Below are 19396 nucleotides of genomic sequence, written 5' to 3'. Positions count from 1 at the left end.
GGGGACCCTGAGTGCCTACCCACAGACTGACTGCTGAAATTGCATGGGCATCCCTACTCTCAAATCTCCAGTCACTGGGAGCCAATCCAGGCTGTCATTGCTTTCTTTATGCTAAGCTGTTTCTGTGCTTTCACTTGCCACAGGTGGTGTAAAAGACAACGTGAAATTGAAAATTAGAAATTAGATTATAACACTATTAGAATGTTTCTCTTAATAATTTTACCTTTATATTTTCAGTTAAGTTGGGGTCTAAAGTGGGAAAATAATTTTTTTACTTTAAGAGAACAAATAGCAAAGACCTTTAACCTTAAGAACTGTTGAGTCTGTAGAGAGCCAGGGGGATCTGAAAGCTGGCCATGGGTGGCCAGCCCGGTCGAGCCTAAATGGTGGGTTAGCACCCTGAGTGAAGTCCATAATGGAACAAGATTTTGAGACAAAGAAGGAAGTCCATGGCAGCTTCATTCTTCTGAAAGAGGCATTTATTGCCTAAACAGAACAGGAAGCACATATGTGGGAAAGAGCATTTGTGACTGGACTTTATCTTTGGGTTTAGATTGTTAGACCCCCAACTGCCCTCCTTATGACTGTTCCAGATATCAAGGCAGATGGAATCAAACACATGTTAAACTCACTAATGGTAGCTGGGTAAGGTGTTCCTTCCATAATTACCAAAAAGATTTTGAAGGCTGTAAAGCAGTGGGGAAGGATAAGTTTTTTGACCCTTTATTTTTAAGCTGCCCCCGAGATAATTCCACAAGTCCGACACATGTTGTCCGAGACTATCAGTGGAAATGGCAACACCGGAATGGAACTCGAACCCTTTTCAGTAAGTTCTGGTCCAGATCTAATAAAACAGATCTGGGATGTGATTGCAAGTGGAAGCCTCATGTAGGAGCTTGGAAATGTAAATATTGTGATTCTTATGGCGAGGCAACTATTGTTGGTGGACCACTAGGCCCTGGAAGCAAGCTGTATTTTGACCCACCAGTTGATGATGAAAATTGGAAAGGTCCCTTCGCTAATGGGACCTGGGCTCTAAAGGGGCATTACTGGATTTGTGGCCAAAATGCTTACCGCAAGCTACCCCCAAACTGGTCAGGAATATGTTATGTGGGGTATATTAGACCATTGTTCTTTCTGCTACCACAACTTCAGGGAAATCAGTTAGGAATCAAAGTATATGATGATCTAATTAGAGAAAAGCGGTCCATTGATACATCCCTGGTTGGAAAGAGCACCCAAAAGTGGGGAAAAGATGAATGGCCACCTGAACGAATCATACAACACTATGGACCAGCTACCTGGAACCCAAATGAATTAATATCAGGTGCCAGAGAACCCATTTATAATCTAAATCGGATAATTAGGTTGCAAGCTGTCTTTGAAATAATAATCAACCAGACAGCTACAGCTCTTGACCTTCTTGCTGACCAGTCTACTCAGATGAGAAATGCAATATTTCAACATCGGATGGTATTAGACTACTTATTAGCAGAAGAAGGGGGGGTGTGTGGAAAATTTAATGACTCAAACTGCTGTTTGCAAATAGATGACAATGGAAAGGTAGTGAAACAAATAACAAAAGGAATAAGAAAGCCCATGTACCGGTCCAAACATGGAAAGGATGGGAATGGGACATGTTTTCATGGTTACCTGGTGGCCTATGGGTCAAACAAATGCTTTTTTTCCTCTTATGTGTTGTAGCAACTCTAATCTTTTTACCATGCATGATCCCTTGCTTCATACAACTCATTCAACATGTGATCAAAAGGATGCAGGTAGTAGCCATGCCTACTAACCCAGAGATAGCTACAAACGGGCAGAGTGATGCCACTGCAAATAAAGACCCAAGAAAAAGAAATTAAGTCAATGATAACTAAAGTTTGTAAAGACAATTATTAACAAAAATTAAAAGAGAAGGGATTGAGAGGAATGACAGGTTTGTCTTTACAAACAAGCTGTGGGTCTGCTGATAAGATGCAGCTATCAGTGAGAGACAACAGAAACAATGGGATGGATTCCACTAAAAGATCAAAAAGGCACTGAAAGACCACCATGAATTCCACAAAAGTTAAGAATTAAGAAGGGATTATGCACTGGGGGAGGGGAAAGGTATCCCAGGTATCAGGCGTTCCGGGAAGCCTGTACCTCTCAAGTACCTCAGCCTATGGGGAAAAAGAGAAGGGACAAGCGGCCGGGAATTAGGATAAAAAGGAGGCTGCGCCCTCCAAAAATTTGAGAGACCCCAGGGGAATGCCCCATGGCCTCTCCCTTTATTCGAATAAAGTAAAAGGACTCCTCTGTCTCCTTTTTGGACATAAACCTCTGGTGTTTATGGATTAATTTTCCTGACACAGTTAATCCACTCCCTACAGATCTGACGGCTAACAGCTGGCCTGAAAGCCTCACAGGCACAAGTAACCCTGACCTTAACTCGATCAGCCTATACCTGTGAAAGAAAGGAAACATCTTTGGGAGAGAGGGCACTGAGAGGTGGAGGGATTTGGCTGCAGAGAATGGACACCAGCCAATCCCTTATGAGCATGTACACAGGCAACTATTAGTCAGTGGCACCAAGATTCTAGCCAGTCGGGGTCAACCATATAAAAGCAAGTGGTGAATAATAGTTTTGCTATTGCTGCATGAACCTTGGAGTGTCATGTCATGTCTGTCTCAACTGCGACACAAATCAGTCATAGCAAGCCTATGAAAAACAAATATCCTTCCTCAAGAAGCCCACATTAATCTAGCTATGACCAATGATAAAAAACAGCTTCTCACCCATTTTATCTATCTAATCTATGGTTACATTTATTGTCAAACCAAAAAGAAACTCCATTCAAGCTAACCAGCCATTTTCTTCTCAATAGTACTTTATCAGGTGTTTTCCTTCTGTTTGGTGTTTGAAGTGTGTTTATATCTACTGCTTCCATCTTCACATGACATTTGTTCTTCTATCATAATGAAAAACTCCGTGCTAATGAAAGCAACCACCCACCCACAAACATGGACCAACTATTAGATGATTAAGTTTTCAGATTTCTAAACTACAACAGTTGCAAGAAACAAATTGTTATGAAAACAGCTATTAAAAAATATAAGTTGTAGTGCAGCTAAATTTTTGTTTAAAATAACACTATGCCAACAGAAATCTTCATTTATTTCCAAGTGTTCAAATTGCTATTGCACATATGCCATTTAATGATTTTTTTTTTATTTAAAGATTAATATAATTATAGTTGGAGGGTTCATATTTCCAGTGACAGCCATGCAGACATTAAGACTGGCTCAGGTAAAATATTATTATTAGAGGCAGAAACATAACTGTCAGATGGAAAACTTTTTAAGCACACAAGCTAAGTAAAATCAAATTGTGCCAAGTTTTCTCAATTGTAAGCACAAATTAAGCAAGGGTGTTATAAGAGGAGCTAATAGTTCTTGATTAACAAATACTAATTTCTTTGAACATCTCTACCATCAGTTTCCATAAAAGGACTAATCACTATTATGAAAATTTTTTTCCTTACTCCCCCAAAAGTAATGAATTTAATTCTCCACCTTCCTGAACACAATTATATTGTACACAACTGTCCTCCAATGACCTACTACCACAGTAGTCTAAGTGAGGACAATGTTCCCTCTATTATGATAATCATGTAGCTTAAAGTAGCCATATGAAAATTTTGAAATAAAAATGGGTTAAATCTAGTTGCAAAATTTCAGACTTAAAGGAAAATAAAAATCATATGTACATACCACAAATAAAAACTACACCTAGAATCTGTTGATTATTATCTGAAGTAATTTCTTTTATACGCTCATCTGAAAATTTTAGCAGATATTTCATACTTTTTCTATTTCGACCAAATGCCCTGAGACATGTCATTAAGAGTCACTTCAAAAACAATGTTGTGCCCCAAAAACAGCTGCTACCACAAAACATCTCTTCATGCTTTTGTTCACCCTCAAGCAGTTTTTAAAAACTCCAATTTATTAAGCTATACAAAAACATAGCTTAACTTTATTTGAAATATGTCAACAATGGATAAGTTAAAAAGTGGGTGGAGGCATCTGACATAATGGTTAAAATTAAATTATATATTATTAAATAATATATATTTGATGAAATCATGTTTCCTCACCTCTCAATATTCATTTGTATTGAATGATAAAGTCTGCAGTACAGGAACAGTCTGTGTATGGCACTTAGGAGAATAGGACTTTCATGCATGTTTGCAATATAAACAATTCTATTAAAATAGTCAAAAAAATAAATAGTAAATCCTGATTATGCACACTTTAAAAAAAATACAATAAATTTAATATCAAATTGGAAAATTACAGCTGAATCAAGAAATTGTTATATTTACTACATAGTCTTGAAATGTCAATTTTCATTAAGCTGTTTTAAATCCAAATATACAGGTCCAAAAGAGGGTTACAAAGATGATCATAGGAATGGAACACCTCTCTTATGAGGAAAGGCTGAGAGAGTTGGGGCTGTTCAGCCTGAAGAAGGCTTCAGCAAGACCTTATTGCAGCCTTTCACTACTTAAAGGGAGCCTATTAGAAAGATGGGGACAGACTTTTTAGTAGGTCCTGTTGTGATAGGACATGGGGAAATGGTTTTAAATTAAGAGGGGAGATTCTGACTAGCTATAAGGGAGAACTTTCTTACAATTAGAGTGGTAAGACACTGGAATAGTTTTGCCCAGAAAGGTGGTAGATGCCCCATCCCTGGAAACACTCAAGGTCAGATTGGATTATGCAGATTAGTTGAAGATGCCCCTGCTCATTGCAGGGGGGCTGGACTAGATGACCTTTAAAGGCCCCTTCTGACCTAAACTATTCTATGATTCTATGATCTTCTTTGATTAACTGAGTTAAGTCAGAAAATAAACTCTTATCCAATTTTGCTAACACATTTCTTCACTGTAGGTATTATTGTCAGCTAACTTTGATCTGTTACCTTTAACTTCTGCACTGACATGCCCCTTATCACTCCTAGTTCTACTCGAACATCATATTCTCCCTTCTTCATTCCATAGTTTGTGACACCTACCAAGAAGCCCTTCATCTGGGGCAGCATCTAGTCTAATAGAACTTCCAGTGGGCAGAAGACTCTTACCAGAATAGTACACTGGTAGACAAGCAAAGTTCACTAGAGTAATGATCCACTGTGTACCAGTGTTCCATTGTAAGTACTAAGTACTTTCTGTACAAAATATAAAGCAGTTGTGCGCATGCAAGCCACACAAGCCAAGTTAAATTGTTTGGGCAGGCAGTGTGGATAGGGCAGAAGCATGATAGCCAACTGTCTTGGCAGAAGCAATCTTAACTCCCTTTGATTGTTTAATCTGTGTTATAGCCTAGTTTAAGCATCATTGTTTACACAATACTCTCATTTGGAGCTTTTAAATACTATCTTACTCTATGTCTATTACTGTAAAAGTTTATGCATCACTGTTATGAATGAGAGGGGAAAGTTTAGACAAGTGCCTTTCCAGGTTTCTGGCAGTAAACAGCAGTTTAATTGAGGCAGCCAGCACCCCAAAACCCACTCTTGATCACAAGTTCTTAATAATGACTGATCAGGCCTATTACAACATGAATTATTTATTGAACAGGCTAAGGAAAACAGACATAAGACTTTAAACAGATTACTTACTACACAGGATAACACAAAGAACTACTAGTAGATAAAATACAGTGCATGATAAGAAAGGTACCTATGCTACAGCTAGTGAAGAAATAGTATAGATTAGGAGCCAATGTCACCAACGAATGATGGTGGTGTGCAAAGAATCTCCTAATTTCTCTCAATCCCAGGGAAGTATCTCAGTGTGAATGTCTCCACATTGAGAACTCTCTACACACTCAGAGAATGTATAAGATTTCTGATTTGGTGAAAATCATAGTGGTCTTGTATAGTTGTAAAAAGTGCTTGTCTGTCTGTCACTTATTTGTGGCTTATCCTTTCCTACCATTCAATGAAGGATGTTTATCGCTGACTAAGGGTGTTTTCAGCCAAGATAATTCATCACAAGACAAACCATTCCAGCCTAGCTTAGCCATGGGGGAAGTTGAGAAGTCTTTTGCTGTGTCAGGGGGTGAAAGGTCCTGTCACAATCACATTCAAAATCTAGGGTCTAAGAACAAAAGCAAATTGTATTTTCTAAGTCAATCAAGCTATAGAAAAATGGGAAGAAATAGTGTGTGGCTTGTTTTCAAATGTTATTGTTTAGCATAACACTTCATGCAAGTAATGCAAAAAAGTCTATATACTCAGGACTGTTTACATCTGAATAAATACAGCAAATTAGCAAATACAGTATTTAAAATTATCTACAAAAAAGTGTTTTACCAGGTATTCAGTTTGTATCAAGTTTTAAAAGCTGAAAGCTTCCAGGGAAATACCAAAGAGTATGAAATAAAAGAAAAAAAACATTAAAATGGAGACATTTAAGGAAATCTCCTCAGAAATAAAAAAAAAAAAAAAAAATCACATTAATGGTCAACTAAACTAAAACTAAAGCTGTTAGGCAGCCATACCAGCATCTTCAATCAAAAGGCCATAAACATCTACGCTTTACATATTATTTGATTTTTTTATTTTATACTACAAAGTGAAAGCAACACATTTCCTTTTAGTAATGTATACACAAATAGCCTCACTCGGAATACACTTTTAATGCACATAAAGTATTCATTTTACAAATCATTTTGCAATCCAAATAAATATACAATAGCTCGGAAAACAATATTTTAGAAAATAAATGCCAATGTAAAAAGACCACTTAACTGAAATGATAAAAGGTTCCTGTATAGCTCTGTATTTACAGTTTTCTTACTGCATCATCAATATCAGAAATCTGTTCCTTCAGCTGGTTCCACTGTTCTGGATTTAAAGAAATACCTGAAATGCATTAAGAAGAAATACTTAGGCCAAAAAAAAATTTTGTAGTGCAGAATCTTGCATAATTACTGTCAAGGCTGTTTTCATACAGTGTATGTCATGACTATTAATGCTTAACCTACCTCAAGTGTAACAACCACCTCAGTTACAAAGAAATTACTCATTTGGAACACTACAGGTAAACTTTAGACTTTAGCTTATCTCCTTACAAAGAAAATGAGTGCAGTATAACAAATTCATTCACAAGTGTTAGGCTAAACACAGAAATACAGTGATGGCCTTGACAGATGGTAGTACAAAAGAAACGAGGAAATCAACTGTATTCCTGTTGGCTTCTAAAAGCCATACCTCTGTGGACTGAACTTCTATACACTTTTAAAGTACCATAATTCTGGGGGGTTTTTCCCCTCATGTTTCTTAAAGCACTGTGAATAACAAACTATAAGTAACATTTTGGAGAGATTATTACTACTCCCTAGCACTCAAAAACCATTATGGAACTCCAATTGTAATAAAAGCAAGAAGTGAAGCTAATTAATAGGAAAATGTATGGCTATGTATATAACTCCCATACTAAATATGTTTGTATTTGATGCCTTGTTTTCCATAAATTATGGGGGAACCATTTAGGAAAACAGACTCAGGCCAATGAAACCACTTTGTTTTTGCTATTGTTTACAGTGTACAGATAAAACTAATTATATGTTAAAATGTAAATCATTAATAAGTAAAAATATTACTCTAAAAATACTATGTAGTAACAAAGTATAGAAATCTGATACACAAAGATCTCCAGCAAACTGCAGACAATGTTTTAATACAAAATACTATGAAGCAAAACAATACCTTTTCTGCCAGGCTTCATTTCACCTTCTTGATCCATCCAATATTCTCTAATATCAATTAAGACTTTTCCTTTAAAGTCACGAACACTAACATACCTCATTTTGCCAATCTGTCAAAACACATATAAGGATATTTTTTAGATATTTTACATATTACAGCATTTACTTTTCCCAGCAGTATCAGACATGTACATGCGACATTGCACACTGCAGCTTATTTTAGACACTGGTAAAACAACTAGATCAAGAGCTTAATCCAGAGCAATCTGTAGGCAAATAAGTTATGTCAATATAAATAGATGAACTTAAAACCAGTTGAGCATTAAGGATTCAATGCTCAATGCAAGAGTAGCGCTCTCCTAGAACAAGAAAATAACTGTCATCTTCTTAACAAGCTTACATCTTACAAAACCCACTAATTTACGATTTTCTGAAATAAAGTTTTGTCTCTATTATAACCATCTTTGTTAGTAACAGTTGTAAACAAACAGGGAAGAAGGAACTCTACCACCAAATCTAAGTTTTACTCTATTCCATATGTACAGAAATCAAATTAGATATTCACATGAGATGGGCCCAATTTCTAACTTGTTTCCCCCCCGTTTTTTTTTTCTTTTTTAAAACACAGTAAATACAGATGGAAACCAAAGTAAGCCACCAACTGCCCCATGCCTGCTTCTGTCAGTTCATTGGGACACTTTATTGGAACTGTTTTTAAAAGACTGTACCAAATGTTACCAAAAAAAACCTATCCAAATACTTTAAGTTTATCAACACAGCAATGGTATGAAATTACTTTGAAATATCAGATTTTCACACAATGGCTTAACTGAATTATGAGGGCTTTTTTTTTATTCTCCAAAGAAAGGGCAAAGGGAAAAGAGATAAAAGGCACACTACAGATTACATTATTTAGGCTTTATCAAATTTGAAAAAAATTGATTGAAAAAAATTATTTGTTCACATAAATACAAAATATAATGTGAATTTGAGAATCAGAAATTTGATAATAATAAAAGCAGAGTTAAACAATTCATGTAAAAAATTCTTAGTATTTTGTATGTACCTTCCAGACACACTTTGTGAAGAAAGAACACAAAGTAAACAATTTTTAAAAGAGAATATGCCTTCCTGATAAAACATTAGTTTTAGTTTTCACCTTCCTTAATGCATACATCTTGCACTTTGACATAATTTAACAGGGGACAAAACACATCTTACTAGCATTGTCTAACCAGAAAGCATGAGCAACTCTCCAATCAACTAAAACCATCCACAGATGTTTAAATCTGAAGTACTAAGGCCCGAACAACAGGCCCTGAGCTGAAGTTGAACTCTAGATGAACCTTCCAACCAAATGTTATAAGTATCCACTCATTAATGAAGTATTATTAGCAATATGATATATGTATCCATTCTTTGGCAAAACATGTATTTACCTTTCTGTATTTAGAAACCAGACAAAGCCATATCTGGCCTTGTTTGGGGGTGTAGGATCAAAGACAACTCCCTTGGTTCCTCCTTGAGCCCTGGCCAGGCTTTGGGAGAAACCCAACAGGAGAATAAAACCAGATGTTCCCACATTAGAAGTAATGGTAGCTTTTTTTATTATAAAAGCTGGGCTACTCTCACAGAAAAGTCAGAAGCCTCTTTGCCTGCAAGGTGGATGCACCACAGAATTTCCCAGTTACTGGGAGTGGTTCTCCAGTCCTTCACTGTGACAGTTTCCCCCAGCTGATGACTGTGGATCTGGATGAAGGGGTAAAGTATTAAGGTAACTGGTGATGTATCTTAATCACTATAGGCAATCTTCTGTAGTAATGATTAGGTGCATTGCTTAGCTTATCCTTTTGTAATTCTTTGCAGTTTTGCATTATAGTAAATTACACTATTCCTTAAGTTGGTGTCCGTGTCTGGTGCTAACCCTACCCACCAGCAAAACAAAGTCATAAAAGTTATTTCACAAAATATACATAAACAAATAGGCTTTGTGCTTGCTTAAACTAATTTTTCTTCTTATGCAGATCATGCTATTTTAACGCTAAAATTTATTTTTAAACAATTAGGACCTCTTTAAATAGCATAAGCCTGAAGCAGTTGTTTTCCTACTTCAAAGTATCCTTTAAAATAAAAAAGTTTATAAGATAGTATTTTGTAATTGATTTATTAAATACTTTCACAGCACTACAAGTCTAACATTCAAAAATAAGGTATTATGTCACAATAGCCAAGTTCTTTCAGATGAAACTTGGTAACATGTCCAAGTCCATCAGCACTGCTGGAAAAGGATATCCTAAATAGCCTATGTGAACAACATTTATTGGTTTTCCCTATAATGCTTCAGTGAATTTTAAGGTCACCTATAAACCAGCTTCAAGTGGTAGTACTCCTCAACACCTTTTTTTCCCCAGATCTATCAAAGACTATTAGTCCATTGCCAAGTAACTCCAGATTTACTTAAAGAAAAATCCTGATATGATATAGCAGACTATAGCTGCAAATACAGCAAAATGGTGCAGAATTTGACTATTAAAGATAAGGCTACGTCTTAATTCAACTACAGTAAGGTGAGGGGCAATAATACAAAGTATACAACATTTATTCAGGCAGTAAGTCTACCTTAAATGTAAACAGTTCCATATGAAAATGCTAAAATTGTTAGATTTTACACCACTGTCTAGATTTCAGCTGAATGCTCACATTAAATTTCAAATGTTTAGGTAAACTCAATGCAAAACTGTTGCCACTGCTGAAAAGCTTTATCTAGGCTTTCAAAGTACTGTTTAAAAAATTCAGACCTAGATTTTGGCTAAGCAAAGTGATACTTCCTGAATTTCAGTGACCTGCAATTCTGGCATTGAGTAATTTCTGACAAATTCTTTTTCCATGCAGCAGCTGATAGACCTAGAATAATTTCACTCCTCTAAGATACCTTTGTATCTCTGTAACAACACATTAATCTTCCAAGGGCTGCATTAATTAATAGCAGGGTAGCTGCTGTTCAACCTTCATAAACAAAATCATATGCTTCCATGCTGGTTTTGGCTGGGGTAGAGTTCATTTTCTTCTCAGAAAGTTTGGCTTGCCCAGAGCGGAGGCCTTTTCTGGTCCTCATACAGCCACAGTGTCAAGGAGGCTGGGAGTGCATGGGGGGTTGGGAGATGACACACCCAGGACAGGTTACCCCAACTGATCAAAGGGATATTCCAGACCATATGACATCATGCTCAGTATATAAAATGGGGGGAAAGAGGAGGAACAGGGGGACATTTGGAGTGATGCCATTTGTCTTCCCAAGTCACTGTTGCATGTGATGGGGGCCTTGCTCCCCTGGAGATGGCTGAACACCTGCCTGCCCATGGGAAAAAGTGAATTAATTCCTTGTTTGGCTGCACAGTGCTTGGTTGCTGGCTGGGGTTAAAACACATCAGCTTTCTATTAAATATTACAGCTCCTTAGACATATTATTCTATTAAATTAAACACAAGATATTAAAAGCGTTATTTCCAGGTTTCCATTTCTTACAATAAAATGCACTGAACTGTGTCTGAGTTTGTTTCAGCAACCATCTTCTTCACCATTTTTCTTCCTATTTCCCTTGATTAAACTGTATATATATTGTTGAAGAAAAAACAGAAAAAAAAAATTCCTTCTTTTTTACCATATATGTATAGCATTAGAAGCACAATAAGCTAATATAAACTTCTAGAATAGAGAGTCCTGCAAACAGCAGAGATCTGTAATACTGCAAATTGGTTTAGCAAATTAATTCTGAAACTTAGGTGGTCATCGATGCATTTCACAATGTCCTGGTTCCAGCCAGGATAGAGTTAATTTTTGAAGTAGCCATGAGGTGGCATGGCTAAGACAGGGAGATTATTCCATACCACTTCTCATCATTGCTAGAAGCAGGGGAAAGAGACTGTCACTTCCAAGGACAGGAGGTTCCTTCCAGTCAAGAAAACATGACAGGGGAGCTGTCTGGTATTGTTTCTTGCTGGGGGCTTTCCATGTAAATAATTTCTTTTGTACACTTTTGTTATTAACATCATTGTTATTGTTAATTTTCTTATCTCATTGCTGTTTTCAGTAAATTGTTCTTATGTCAACCCATGATCTTTGCCTTTTGTGCCTCCAACTGGATTGGGGGGGGTGGGGGGAAGAGGGAGTGCCACATGGGTGGGTGGGTTTTTTTTGTGCAAGGACTAAATTGGAGAATACTATTGCTAAACAATGACACACAACCAATCACATCCCAGAGCATCACAAACATATATTACCTACTTATCTACTTTCAGGAGCCTATAATAGGTAAACATTACACCAGGAAACTGAAGAACTTATTTCTCACAAGTAAAAAAAGCAAATTTGAGCCAAACTTAAATAAAGCGAGGGGGGAGCCACACATGCAACAGGCAAACTACTTTTCAAGTAACAATTTCTGTGAAATGTCCAATCATGTAATATGGTTCCACTCTGGATAATTAATATTAATACTTCAACCCATCAGCATTAACAAACCTAATCTAAATCAGGCATAGGTAGATGACAGGATTTGTCAAACTAACCAAGGTACATGATGAACAACTCACATTGGCTTGAAGCCACAGACAAGAATCTAATGTAGCATGAATAATGATTGTCCTTAGGGCCTCCAGTAATACATCACAAATGGGAGTAAGGTAAATTTCCACAGCCCAACTGCACTCAAATCCTTTAACAAATTCCAAAGTATACTAGGCTACCTATAATATCCAAAAAGACCATGATGTAAATAAATAAAACATACTTGGTCTCTTATACTTAATTCCCTTCTTCTTACAATTATTTTATTCTTCATGATTAGTTTCAAGAATACCATTATACAAACATTAGTTTCAAACAAAAATAATTAAGTGTAGATCTTTATGAAAATGCTCAATCTTCTAAATACAGCAGTCACAATGAGTTCAATATTAAAGGAAGCTGTATACTTTAAGAACACAGCCCAAAGGTGTAGAACAGCAAACCACTAAGTTTCACGTCAGTTGCTATAATTGCCACACACAATATGGATGCCACAGAATTTCTGACTATCATATGAATGCTTTACAGACTCATTTCCATCAACTGAAGACACACTTGTAAGTTATGCTGCAAAATCACTTGCACACAGATAGTTTTTATTACCATGGAGAAGCAGAAAGGAGAGATTCTAGTATTATTAATGATCCTACAACAAACAAAATAATACCTACAAAATTAACATGCAACTAGATCTTCTAGCATGCTCTCTTGGGTAGAGAGGAGAGAGGGGGAGCATCCTCAGACCTACAGTGCTATTTCTACACAGAAACAGGTGCATCTTAGTTAACACACATAAGCCGATGTTGCATGAAAAAAGAATGCACATAACAAACAATCTAAAAAAATTTTTTGTTGTTGAGTAACTAAAGGCAGGCAGAAACTTAGGAACACTGATGGTTTAGGTCAGGGTGATACTGAATTTTTTTTCTGCTTTGTAGTCAACACTGGAAGAATCCTGCGCTTAAGAGTAATATGTATCCTGTACTGTCTGCTTTTAGTAACTTATTACCTTGGGTTAAAAAAGGTTGAAAGAAATCAGATCACACAAATACTTTTGCTTTTATTTGAAAGTTTTTTTGCTTTGGTTATGGTGGTTTGTTATGTTGCTTTGTTTTTTCTCTTTTTTTTTTTTTTTTTTATTGGGAGGGCATTAAAATTAATTTTTCCCCAAGGCTGAAATTTCTGAACCTATTACAAAAAAATCCCAAACATATGGCTTCATGCCATGTTTTGAGTTCTAAATGCAGTGTCACACTATATTAGGAACAGCGAGGCGGTATGACACAGATTCTCTTGTGAGTTGAACAGGAGAGCAAGGTTTATTACCTCAGATCTTCTTTTATAGACCAATACATGAAAGTACAGAAAGGTAAAACCCTTATTGGTCAGTGAACTAACACATTACCATCAGTGGTGTACACCACCCCTCGACCTTCTCTTGCAAGAAAACAAGAAACTGACAAACAACACCTGCAAGGCTGTCTTCTATCTCTGAGGACTGTTTTAATTCCTCCTTATGATTTTCCAGGCTGCTTTCTCAGGCAAGTCTGAGGAAAATATACGGCCTGCTTTTCCACAGGCACTGTGCTCCCTGCTTGTTGCTCGCATTTAGCATCCATAATGCAGTTCTCCTCATTAGATGCAGAAGATACTATCTCATTTTTCCTACATGGATCAAAGCATGCCCCAGCAGAACTAAAAGTATTATATTCTTTCTTCAATGGACAAGTCCAAGCAATTATGCTAAGGGTCTTAAATTGAAGCTCTCCCTCCAACTATATATACAGAGGAAAGTGAAAATTGACATGGGCCTTCACTAGTTTCCCCCCATATATTACTTTGTACAGCTACAGCCCAAAACCATTTATTTTACCTTACTCAATGTTGGAACCATCTTATTAGACACCTCTCCCATAACTTTTCACAAATTTAAGAATCAAAGTCGCTAAAAATTTAAGTCACTTTCTCATCCCCTGCCCCTTTCAAGCCAGCTAGTCAGATATTTAATGTCTTAATCCACACCCCTAAAAAAAGGAATTCTGAGCTATGCATATTCTTGCATAGCTTTCAGCATACATTGCTTCATCAGCAAACCCCAGGATACACAATACCCTGAACTCACAAATGTTTCTGGCTACTGAAAAAACGTACATTCATCCTATTTTGACAATGTCAAAAATTGCAATATTTTTGGATTTTCTGTGAGAAAAACCTGCATTATAAAGGAACAAGCAAAACTTACTCCAAGACACTGTCTTAGAAGACAGTAGCCAAGTTCCCTTGACCTAGCTAAATAGGAATTAAGAGTCCATATTTTGGGTTTCCAAGACTGTAATGATCTAATATTTACAGATAAAATGACTACCCAGAGAATTACCACATGAGGGGTAGAATTACCATAACTCTGATTCTTTTACTCTACTGAAACCTAACAGTGCTTTTTCTCAGCATCTCATCTGCATGCTAGCATTGTAATCCCCTTCAGCCAAGATTTCAGAAGACCAAGAACTATGCTATCATGATATTCACATAGCCTCATAAAATTTCTACAGATTATTACATAAATGGTTACCTTAACCAGGCTCTAAGAGAGTCATCAATTTTACCTGAAACATATTCTCATCTCTGTTACTGCTTTGCTTAGAAGAAGCTGCACCTTTTGAACTTTCACCAGTCTTTTGTTTCTTAACAGGCTTTTCTGGAGCTACTTGCTTTTTCCGCTTCGCCTTGGAGCAAGAATAAAAAAAAAAACATGAAGCACAACTCATAAGTTACAAAAAAAGTTTATGTTAGAGGTCACAAACTACTGTTATGCAATACATATTAACACCTTCCTCCTGTGAAGGCAGGAATCCAATACTGTACATTTAGACTGGAGCAAAAAAAAAAAAAATCTTCAAATAAGCCTATTTCTATTCTCAGTGAAGCTTACCATAATAATTTGGCTTTAAAGAGAAATTAATTAGATCAAAATACATTTAAAAAAGCCTACCTTCTTTGTGCAGCAATACTGTCACTTTTAACTACAATTTTAAAGTCTGACAGAAGTTTCACTTTCCAGAAAGTGCAATGAAAAATGGGTAACAGCTAACAACTCTGGTAAAAAAAACAAAACAACAAAAAAAAAAGTAGATAAAATAACGAAAAAACAAGGATCTGAAAAATCAAATCCAAGAGAATATTTTTTTAATTGAAGTCCAATCTCTGTTCATAGCATGAGAAATTAAACATGTTTTTAAAACATTCAGGTGATATCACCTGCAAATCAGATTACTTTGTTAGCAGATGCTACAGAGCATGCTACATTTCCACTAATGGTTATATAGTAATTATGCCCACTGTAAATTAGAATAAAAAGATACCAAAAATTATTCCCACCTGCCAGAATCATATTGCAGATAACCTCTTTTAAAGACAAACAGTTTAAAAAAATATGGGAAATTGTCATAGAAAAAAAACAAAACCAACCACCTTACTGCCCACTGAAGTAGATTGTTAGACTATGTCTTATCAGGAATATATTTCCTGAACAACAACAACAAAAAAAAAAATCGCCTGACCATTTTCTCTTATATTAAGATTCCACAAAATACCTCATTTGCTAGGTACAACCAAATCACATTTTCACATTTGAACCAATTCAGTAAATCAGACTCTCTTTGCAAACTGCACTAAAAGACCCAATGTCTGCATTACCACCTACCATTTCTTAAAAAGATAAATTGACTGTTGTATTCAATTTGTTTGCAATGACTGGCACATCTATACAAATTTATAAATTAAATAACTATTAAAATAAATGAAAATATTACATTTAGGCATTTAAAATGGTTAATGTTAAAATTATCAACTCAAAAACATTCTGGTTGGCTCTGCTTTTAATTGAGAAACTAGCAAATAGTATTACAGTAAACATAAGACTCTGAAACATAAAAAAGAATGTGAGCAAGACAAGCAAGTGGCACATGGATGACAAGGCAAGTGGAGGATTTTGTTTTGGACTTGCAAGTAAACCAGATATCAAAATGAAGGGGGGGGGGGGGAGGGGGAATGTCCTCAAAATTAGCTCAAACTCTTGCCACCAGAGTCAGCTCATACAGAAGCCTTCAATCACTTGCCACAAATCAGCAAAGAATTCCAGGAAGCTTGTGTCTAGATATACCATACAGAAAAACATGAAGCAAAAGGCATCCTAAGAAAAAAGTGTACTGCAAAGCAAAAAGCATCCACCCAAACCATAACCTTGGGGGGTGGGTTTTGTTGGGGTTTGGTTTGGGGTTGGGAGGGGGTATTTGGGGTTTAAGTGTCAGATAAATCATATGGAATGACATGCATTTCGTGACATAACACTCAACTAATTCCTTAACCGCAGCATGAAATATAACAGTCAATACAGTAGTTATAAACTGCATATAATGTTCACCTTTTTGTCAACTTCACTATCTGTATCACTGGCAGATGAGCTTGAAGACACAAGTTCCTTTGATTTAGGCATTCTAGGAAGAGAAAGACAACATGAGAACACTACAAGGAATACATCCCATTATGGCTAGAAAGCCATTTTCAAACCTGTTTGCAAAGGCTCATCTTATTCAAAACCCTTCTGAAGACTTTCCTGCCTTTTCATATAACCTTTAATACACATTGTAGATGGAATCACAAACACCTTTCCCTCTTATAGCTCTTCCCCTTTTTGCTGCAACTGCCTTATATGCAGTATTTTAGATTCTGAACTGCTTACAAAAGAACAATTTTTCACCTGTTTCATATTCTCCCAGGTATGGTAGATACTATAATGAAGAAAAAAACCAAAAACAATACAAAACTGGGGTCCAGATGAATTCTCAAGATAACATTCATAAATATAAACAAACAAGGCCCCAACACTACATATATTATTACATGAGCATTTTGCCTAGTTGAAATTGAATAACAGCTGCATAGTTGTCACAGATTAAGCTAGTTCCCATCAGTAATACAAAAGTCTGAAAATTTCTCAGTTACAGAGAACTACAGTACTGCAATTAACATTTCCATTGCCACTTCACCACATCACTAGAATATATTCATTTACTAGACAAGTGGACACAACTTTCCTTGAATGCATGCTGCCAGGTGTACTTCTACATCTCTCTAGTATGCAAACATGATTAGATATAGCAGTTGAACATCTTGCCTGCTACTAAAAACTCTAACAAATAAATAGCTCGTTTGTGATTTCAGAATAAAAAGAAGCATAACAGGGAGAAATTGTATAAAATAAACTAGCTAGGAAAGGCTAATAAAATATTAAAGAAGCATACCTCAGGAAAGAAAAAAGGAATAGCAATGCTTTTAAACTGACAATGAAATAAACTATGTGCAAAGGAAAAAATATGGTTCTAAAGTAAATTCTGTCATAATAGTTTGGAGCACAATGATAGAAGCTGTAGCACTGGAAATGAAACAGGGTATGGGAAGCACACATAAACCACACTACAGGACGGAGGCAGGCAGAGGAGAGCTGGAATGGGACAATGCAAAAATAAGCACAGCAATAACATGAAATAGGGAAGCTAAACAAGAAAAGTCTGATACGCGGAGGGCGGGACACCTGCAGAGGACAACTCCAGAGTCCGCATAAGGAAGGGAGAATAACAATATGGAGGAAGATGGGAGTGGAAACTAAAGGAAAAATAAATGGGGTGGGGTGGATGTCCCCTCGTGAGAAACTAGCAAGCAGAACGTGAGGACACCGAAGCACCGGGGAGAGCAAGGGTAGAATGAGACGGGACAAGCAAAGACAAGGGAAAGTAACATGAGAAAGAAAAGCGAGTACGAACTAGGAACACCAGATAGGCGGATGCCTGCCGCCATTTTCCTCCCCTCTTTCTCTTTTCTACGGCTCGAGTTGCTCCCCAAGGGAAAGGAGCGAGGGCCCGGCAGGGGGGCGCGGGCAAGAACACCCAGGTCCTCCCAGGGCAGAGTGCCAGCAAGAAAGATGCAGGTTACTGGCGGTGAAGGAAAGACAACACACACACACATTAAAAAAAAAAAAGGTCGGGGGTCGTCAGCAGGCAGGGCCTGATCCCGGTGCGGGGTGAACGGAGCTGGGCGGTTCCCCACCACCATTTTCTCCCTCACTCAAATCCTCTTTGCCCCCCCAATATGGCAGCGGCTCCTACTCCCGCTCCAGACCCGCTCCACGGCAGGGCATTCCTCCCACAGAGCATAGCGGACACTCGAGGAAAAGGGAAAGCCTCACCCATACGGTTACCCAGCGCGCCTCTCCCACACCACGCTAGGAGATGCCGCGCGCCCTACAGTTGGGGGTGAAGGAAAGAGAACACGGCAACAGCCCTAACTAAACACGCAAAAGAACCCAAATGCTCACGTCTCACTTCGCATACAGCTCCTCTACACCACGACAGAAACAGAAGAGATTCATCGCAGAATCCCCGCCCTAGCCGTGCAACACGTGGGAGAGAGGAGGGGGAGGTGTTTAAAGGGGACGCCTACCTTTCTAACTTGTTCCTACCTGCCCCGCCCCGGCTAGGACAGCCGCAAAAAACCCAAAGTGGCTTCCACGGGGCTAGTCAGCTGCATCATTCTAATCGAGGGGGCCCTATGGGACCGACGGCAGGGCCCTACCTGGAGCCAGGCCCCGTCGGGACTGCAGACCCGCTGAGGGAAGGCCTGCACTCCACTTGGGGGCTGTGAGAGGGGACCGAGAGGAGGGCCCTTAATATCTAAAAGGAACCCTTAAAAATAAATCTGTAAATAGTTGTTTTCTTTTGCGCGCTGCAGCGCTTCCTCGATCTCATTTAGAACCTCCCCGCCTGCAGTCGTGCGCGACGGAAGGAGAGGAAACGCTCTGAAGGGGTGTAGCTGCGTTCACTTTGCATACTGAAATCGCAGCACGTTGAGGCGCTGTTGAAAAAAGTGCCGGTTCCCCTTTCTGTCATCGTGTGGCTTGGGTTTTTTCTTGCTGACGGGCTTTGCGTTTGAGGAACGGGTGAGCCTTATGGCTCCTAGCTTGGCAGTCACCTTGGGTCAAGTGCACGTCTGAATTGCAGGGGATGAACCATTA

At 37.7% G+C, this 19396-nt stretch overlaps 1 protein-coding gene across 3 annotated transcripts; it reads right to left on the bottom strand.

Moving 5' to 3' along the window:
• Window positions 1–6675: 6675 nt before the first annotated feature.
• LOC131592513 (activated RNA polymerase II transcriptional coactivator p15) lies at window positions 6676–18795 on the bottom strand. Of its 3 annotated transcripts, none has more exons than XM_058864080.1 (5): window positions 18701–18795; window positions 16751–16823; window positions 14934–15053; window positions 7763–7871; window positions 6676–6916 (listed from the first exon to the last, which is right to left on the bottom strand). In XM_058864080.1, the coding sequence occupies exons 1-5, from the start codon at window positions 18712–18714 to the stop codon at window positions 6837–6839; spliced, it is 396 nt and encodes a 131-aa protein (XP_058720063.1). In that variant the 5' UTR covers window positions 18715–18795; the 3' UTR covers window positions 6676–6836. The 3 variants fall into 3 exon arrangements, with proteins under 3 accessions (XP_058720063.1, XP_058720064.1, XP_058720065.1); XM_058864081.1 differs by lacking the exon at window positions 18701–18795 and adding an exon at window positions 18572–18690; XM_058864082.1 differs by lacking the exon at window positions 18701–18795 and adding an exon at window positions 18150–18332.
• Between the last annotated feature and the right edge of the window lie 601 nt (window positions 18796–19396).

This window comes from Poecile atricapillus, chromosome W, assembly GCF_030490865.1.
Source record: "Poecile atricapillus isolate bPoeAtr1 chromosome W, bPoeAtr1.hap1, whole genome shotgun sequence".
Lineage (NCBI taxonomy): Eukaryota > Metazoa > Chordata > Aves > Passeriformes > Paridae > Poecile > Poecile atricapillus.
The sequence above is the reverse complement of the archived record's forward strand: the minus strand, read 5'-3'. Positions and strand labels throughout refer to the sequence as shown.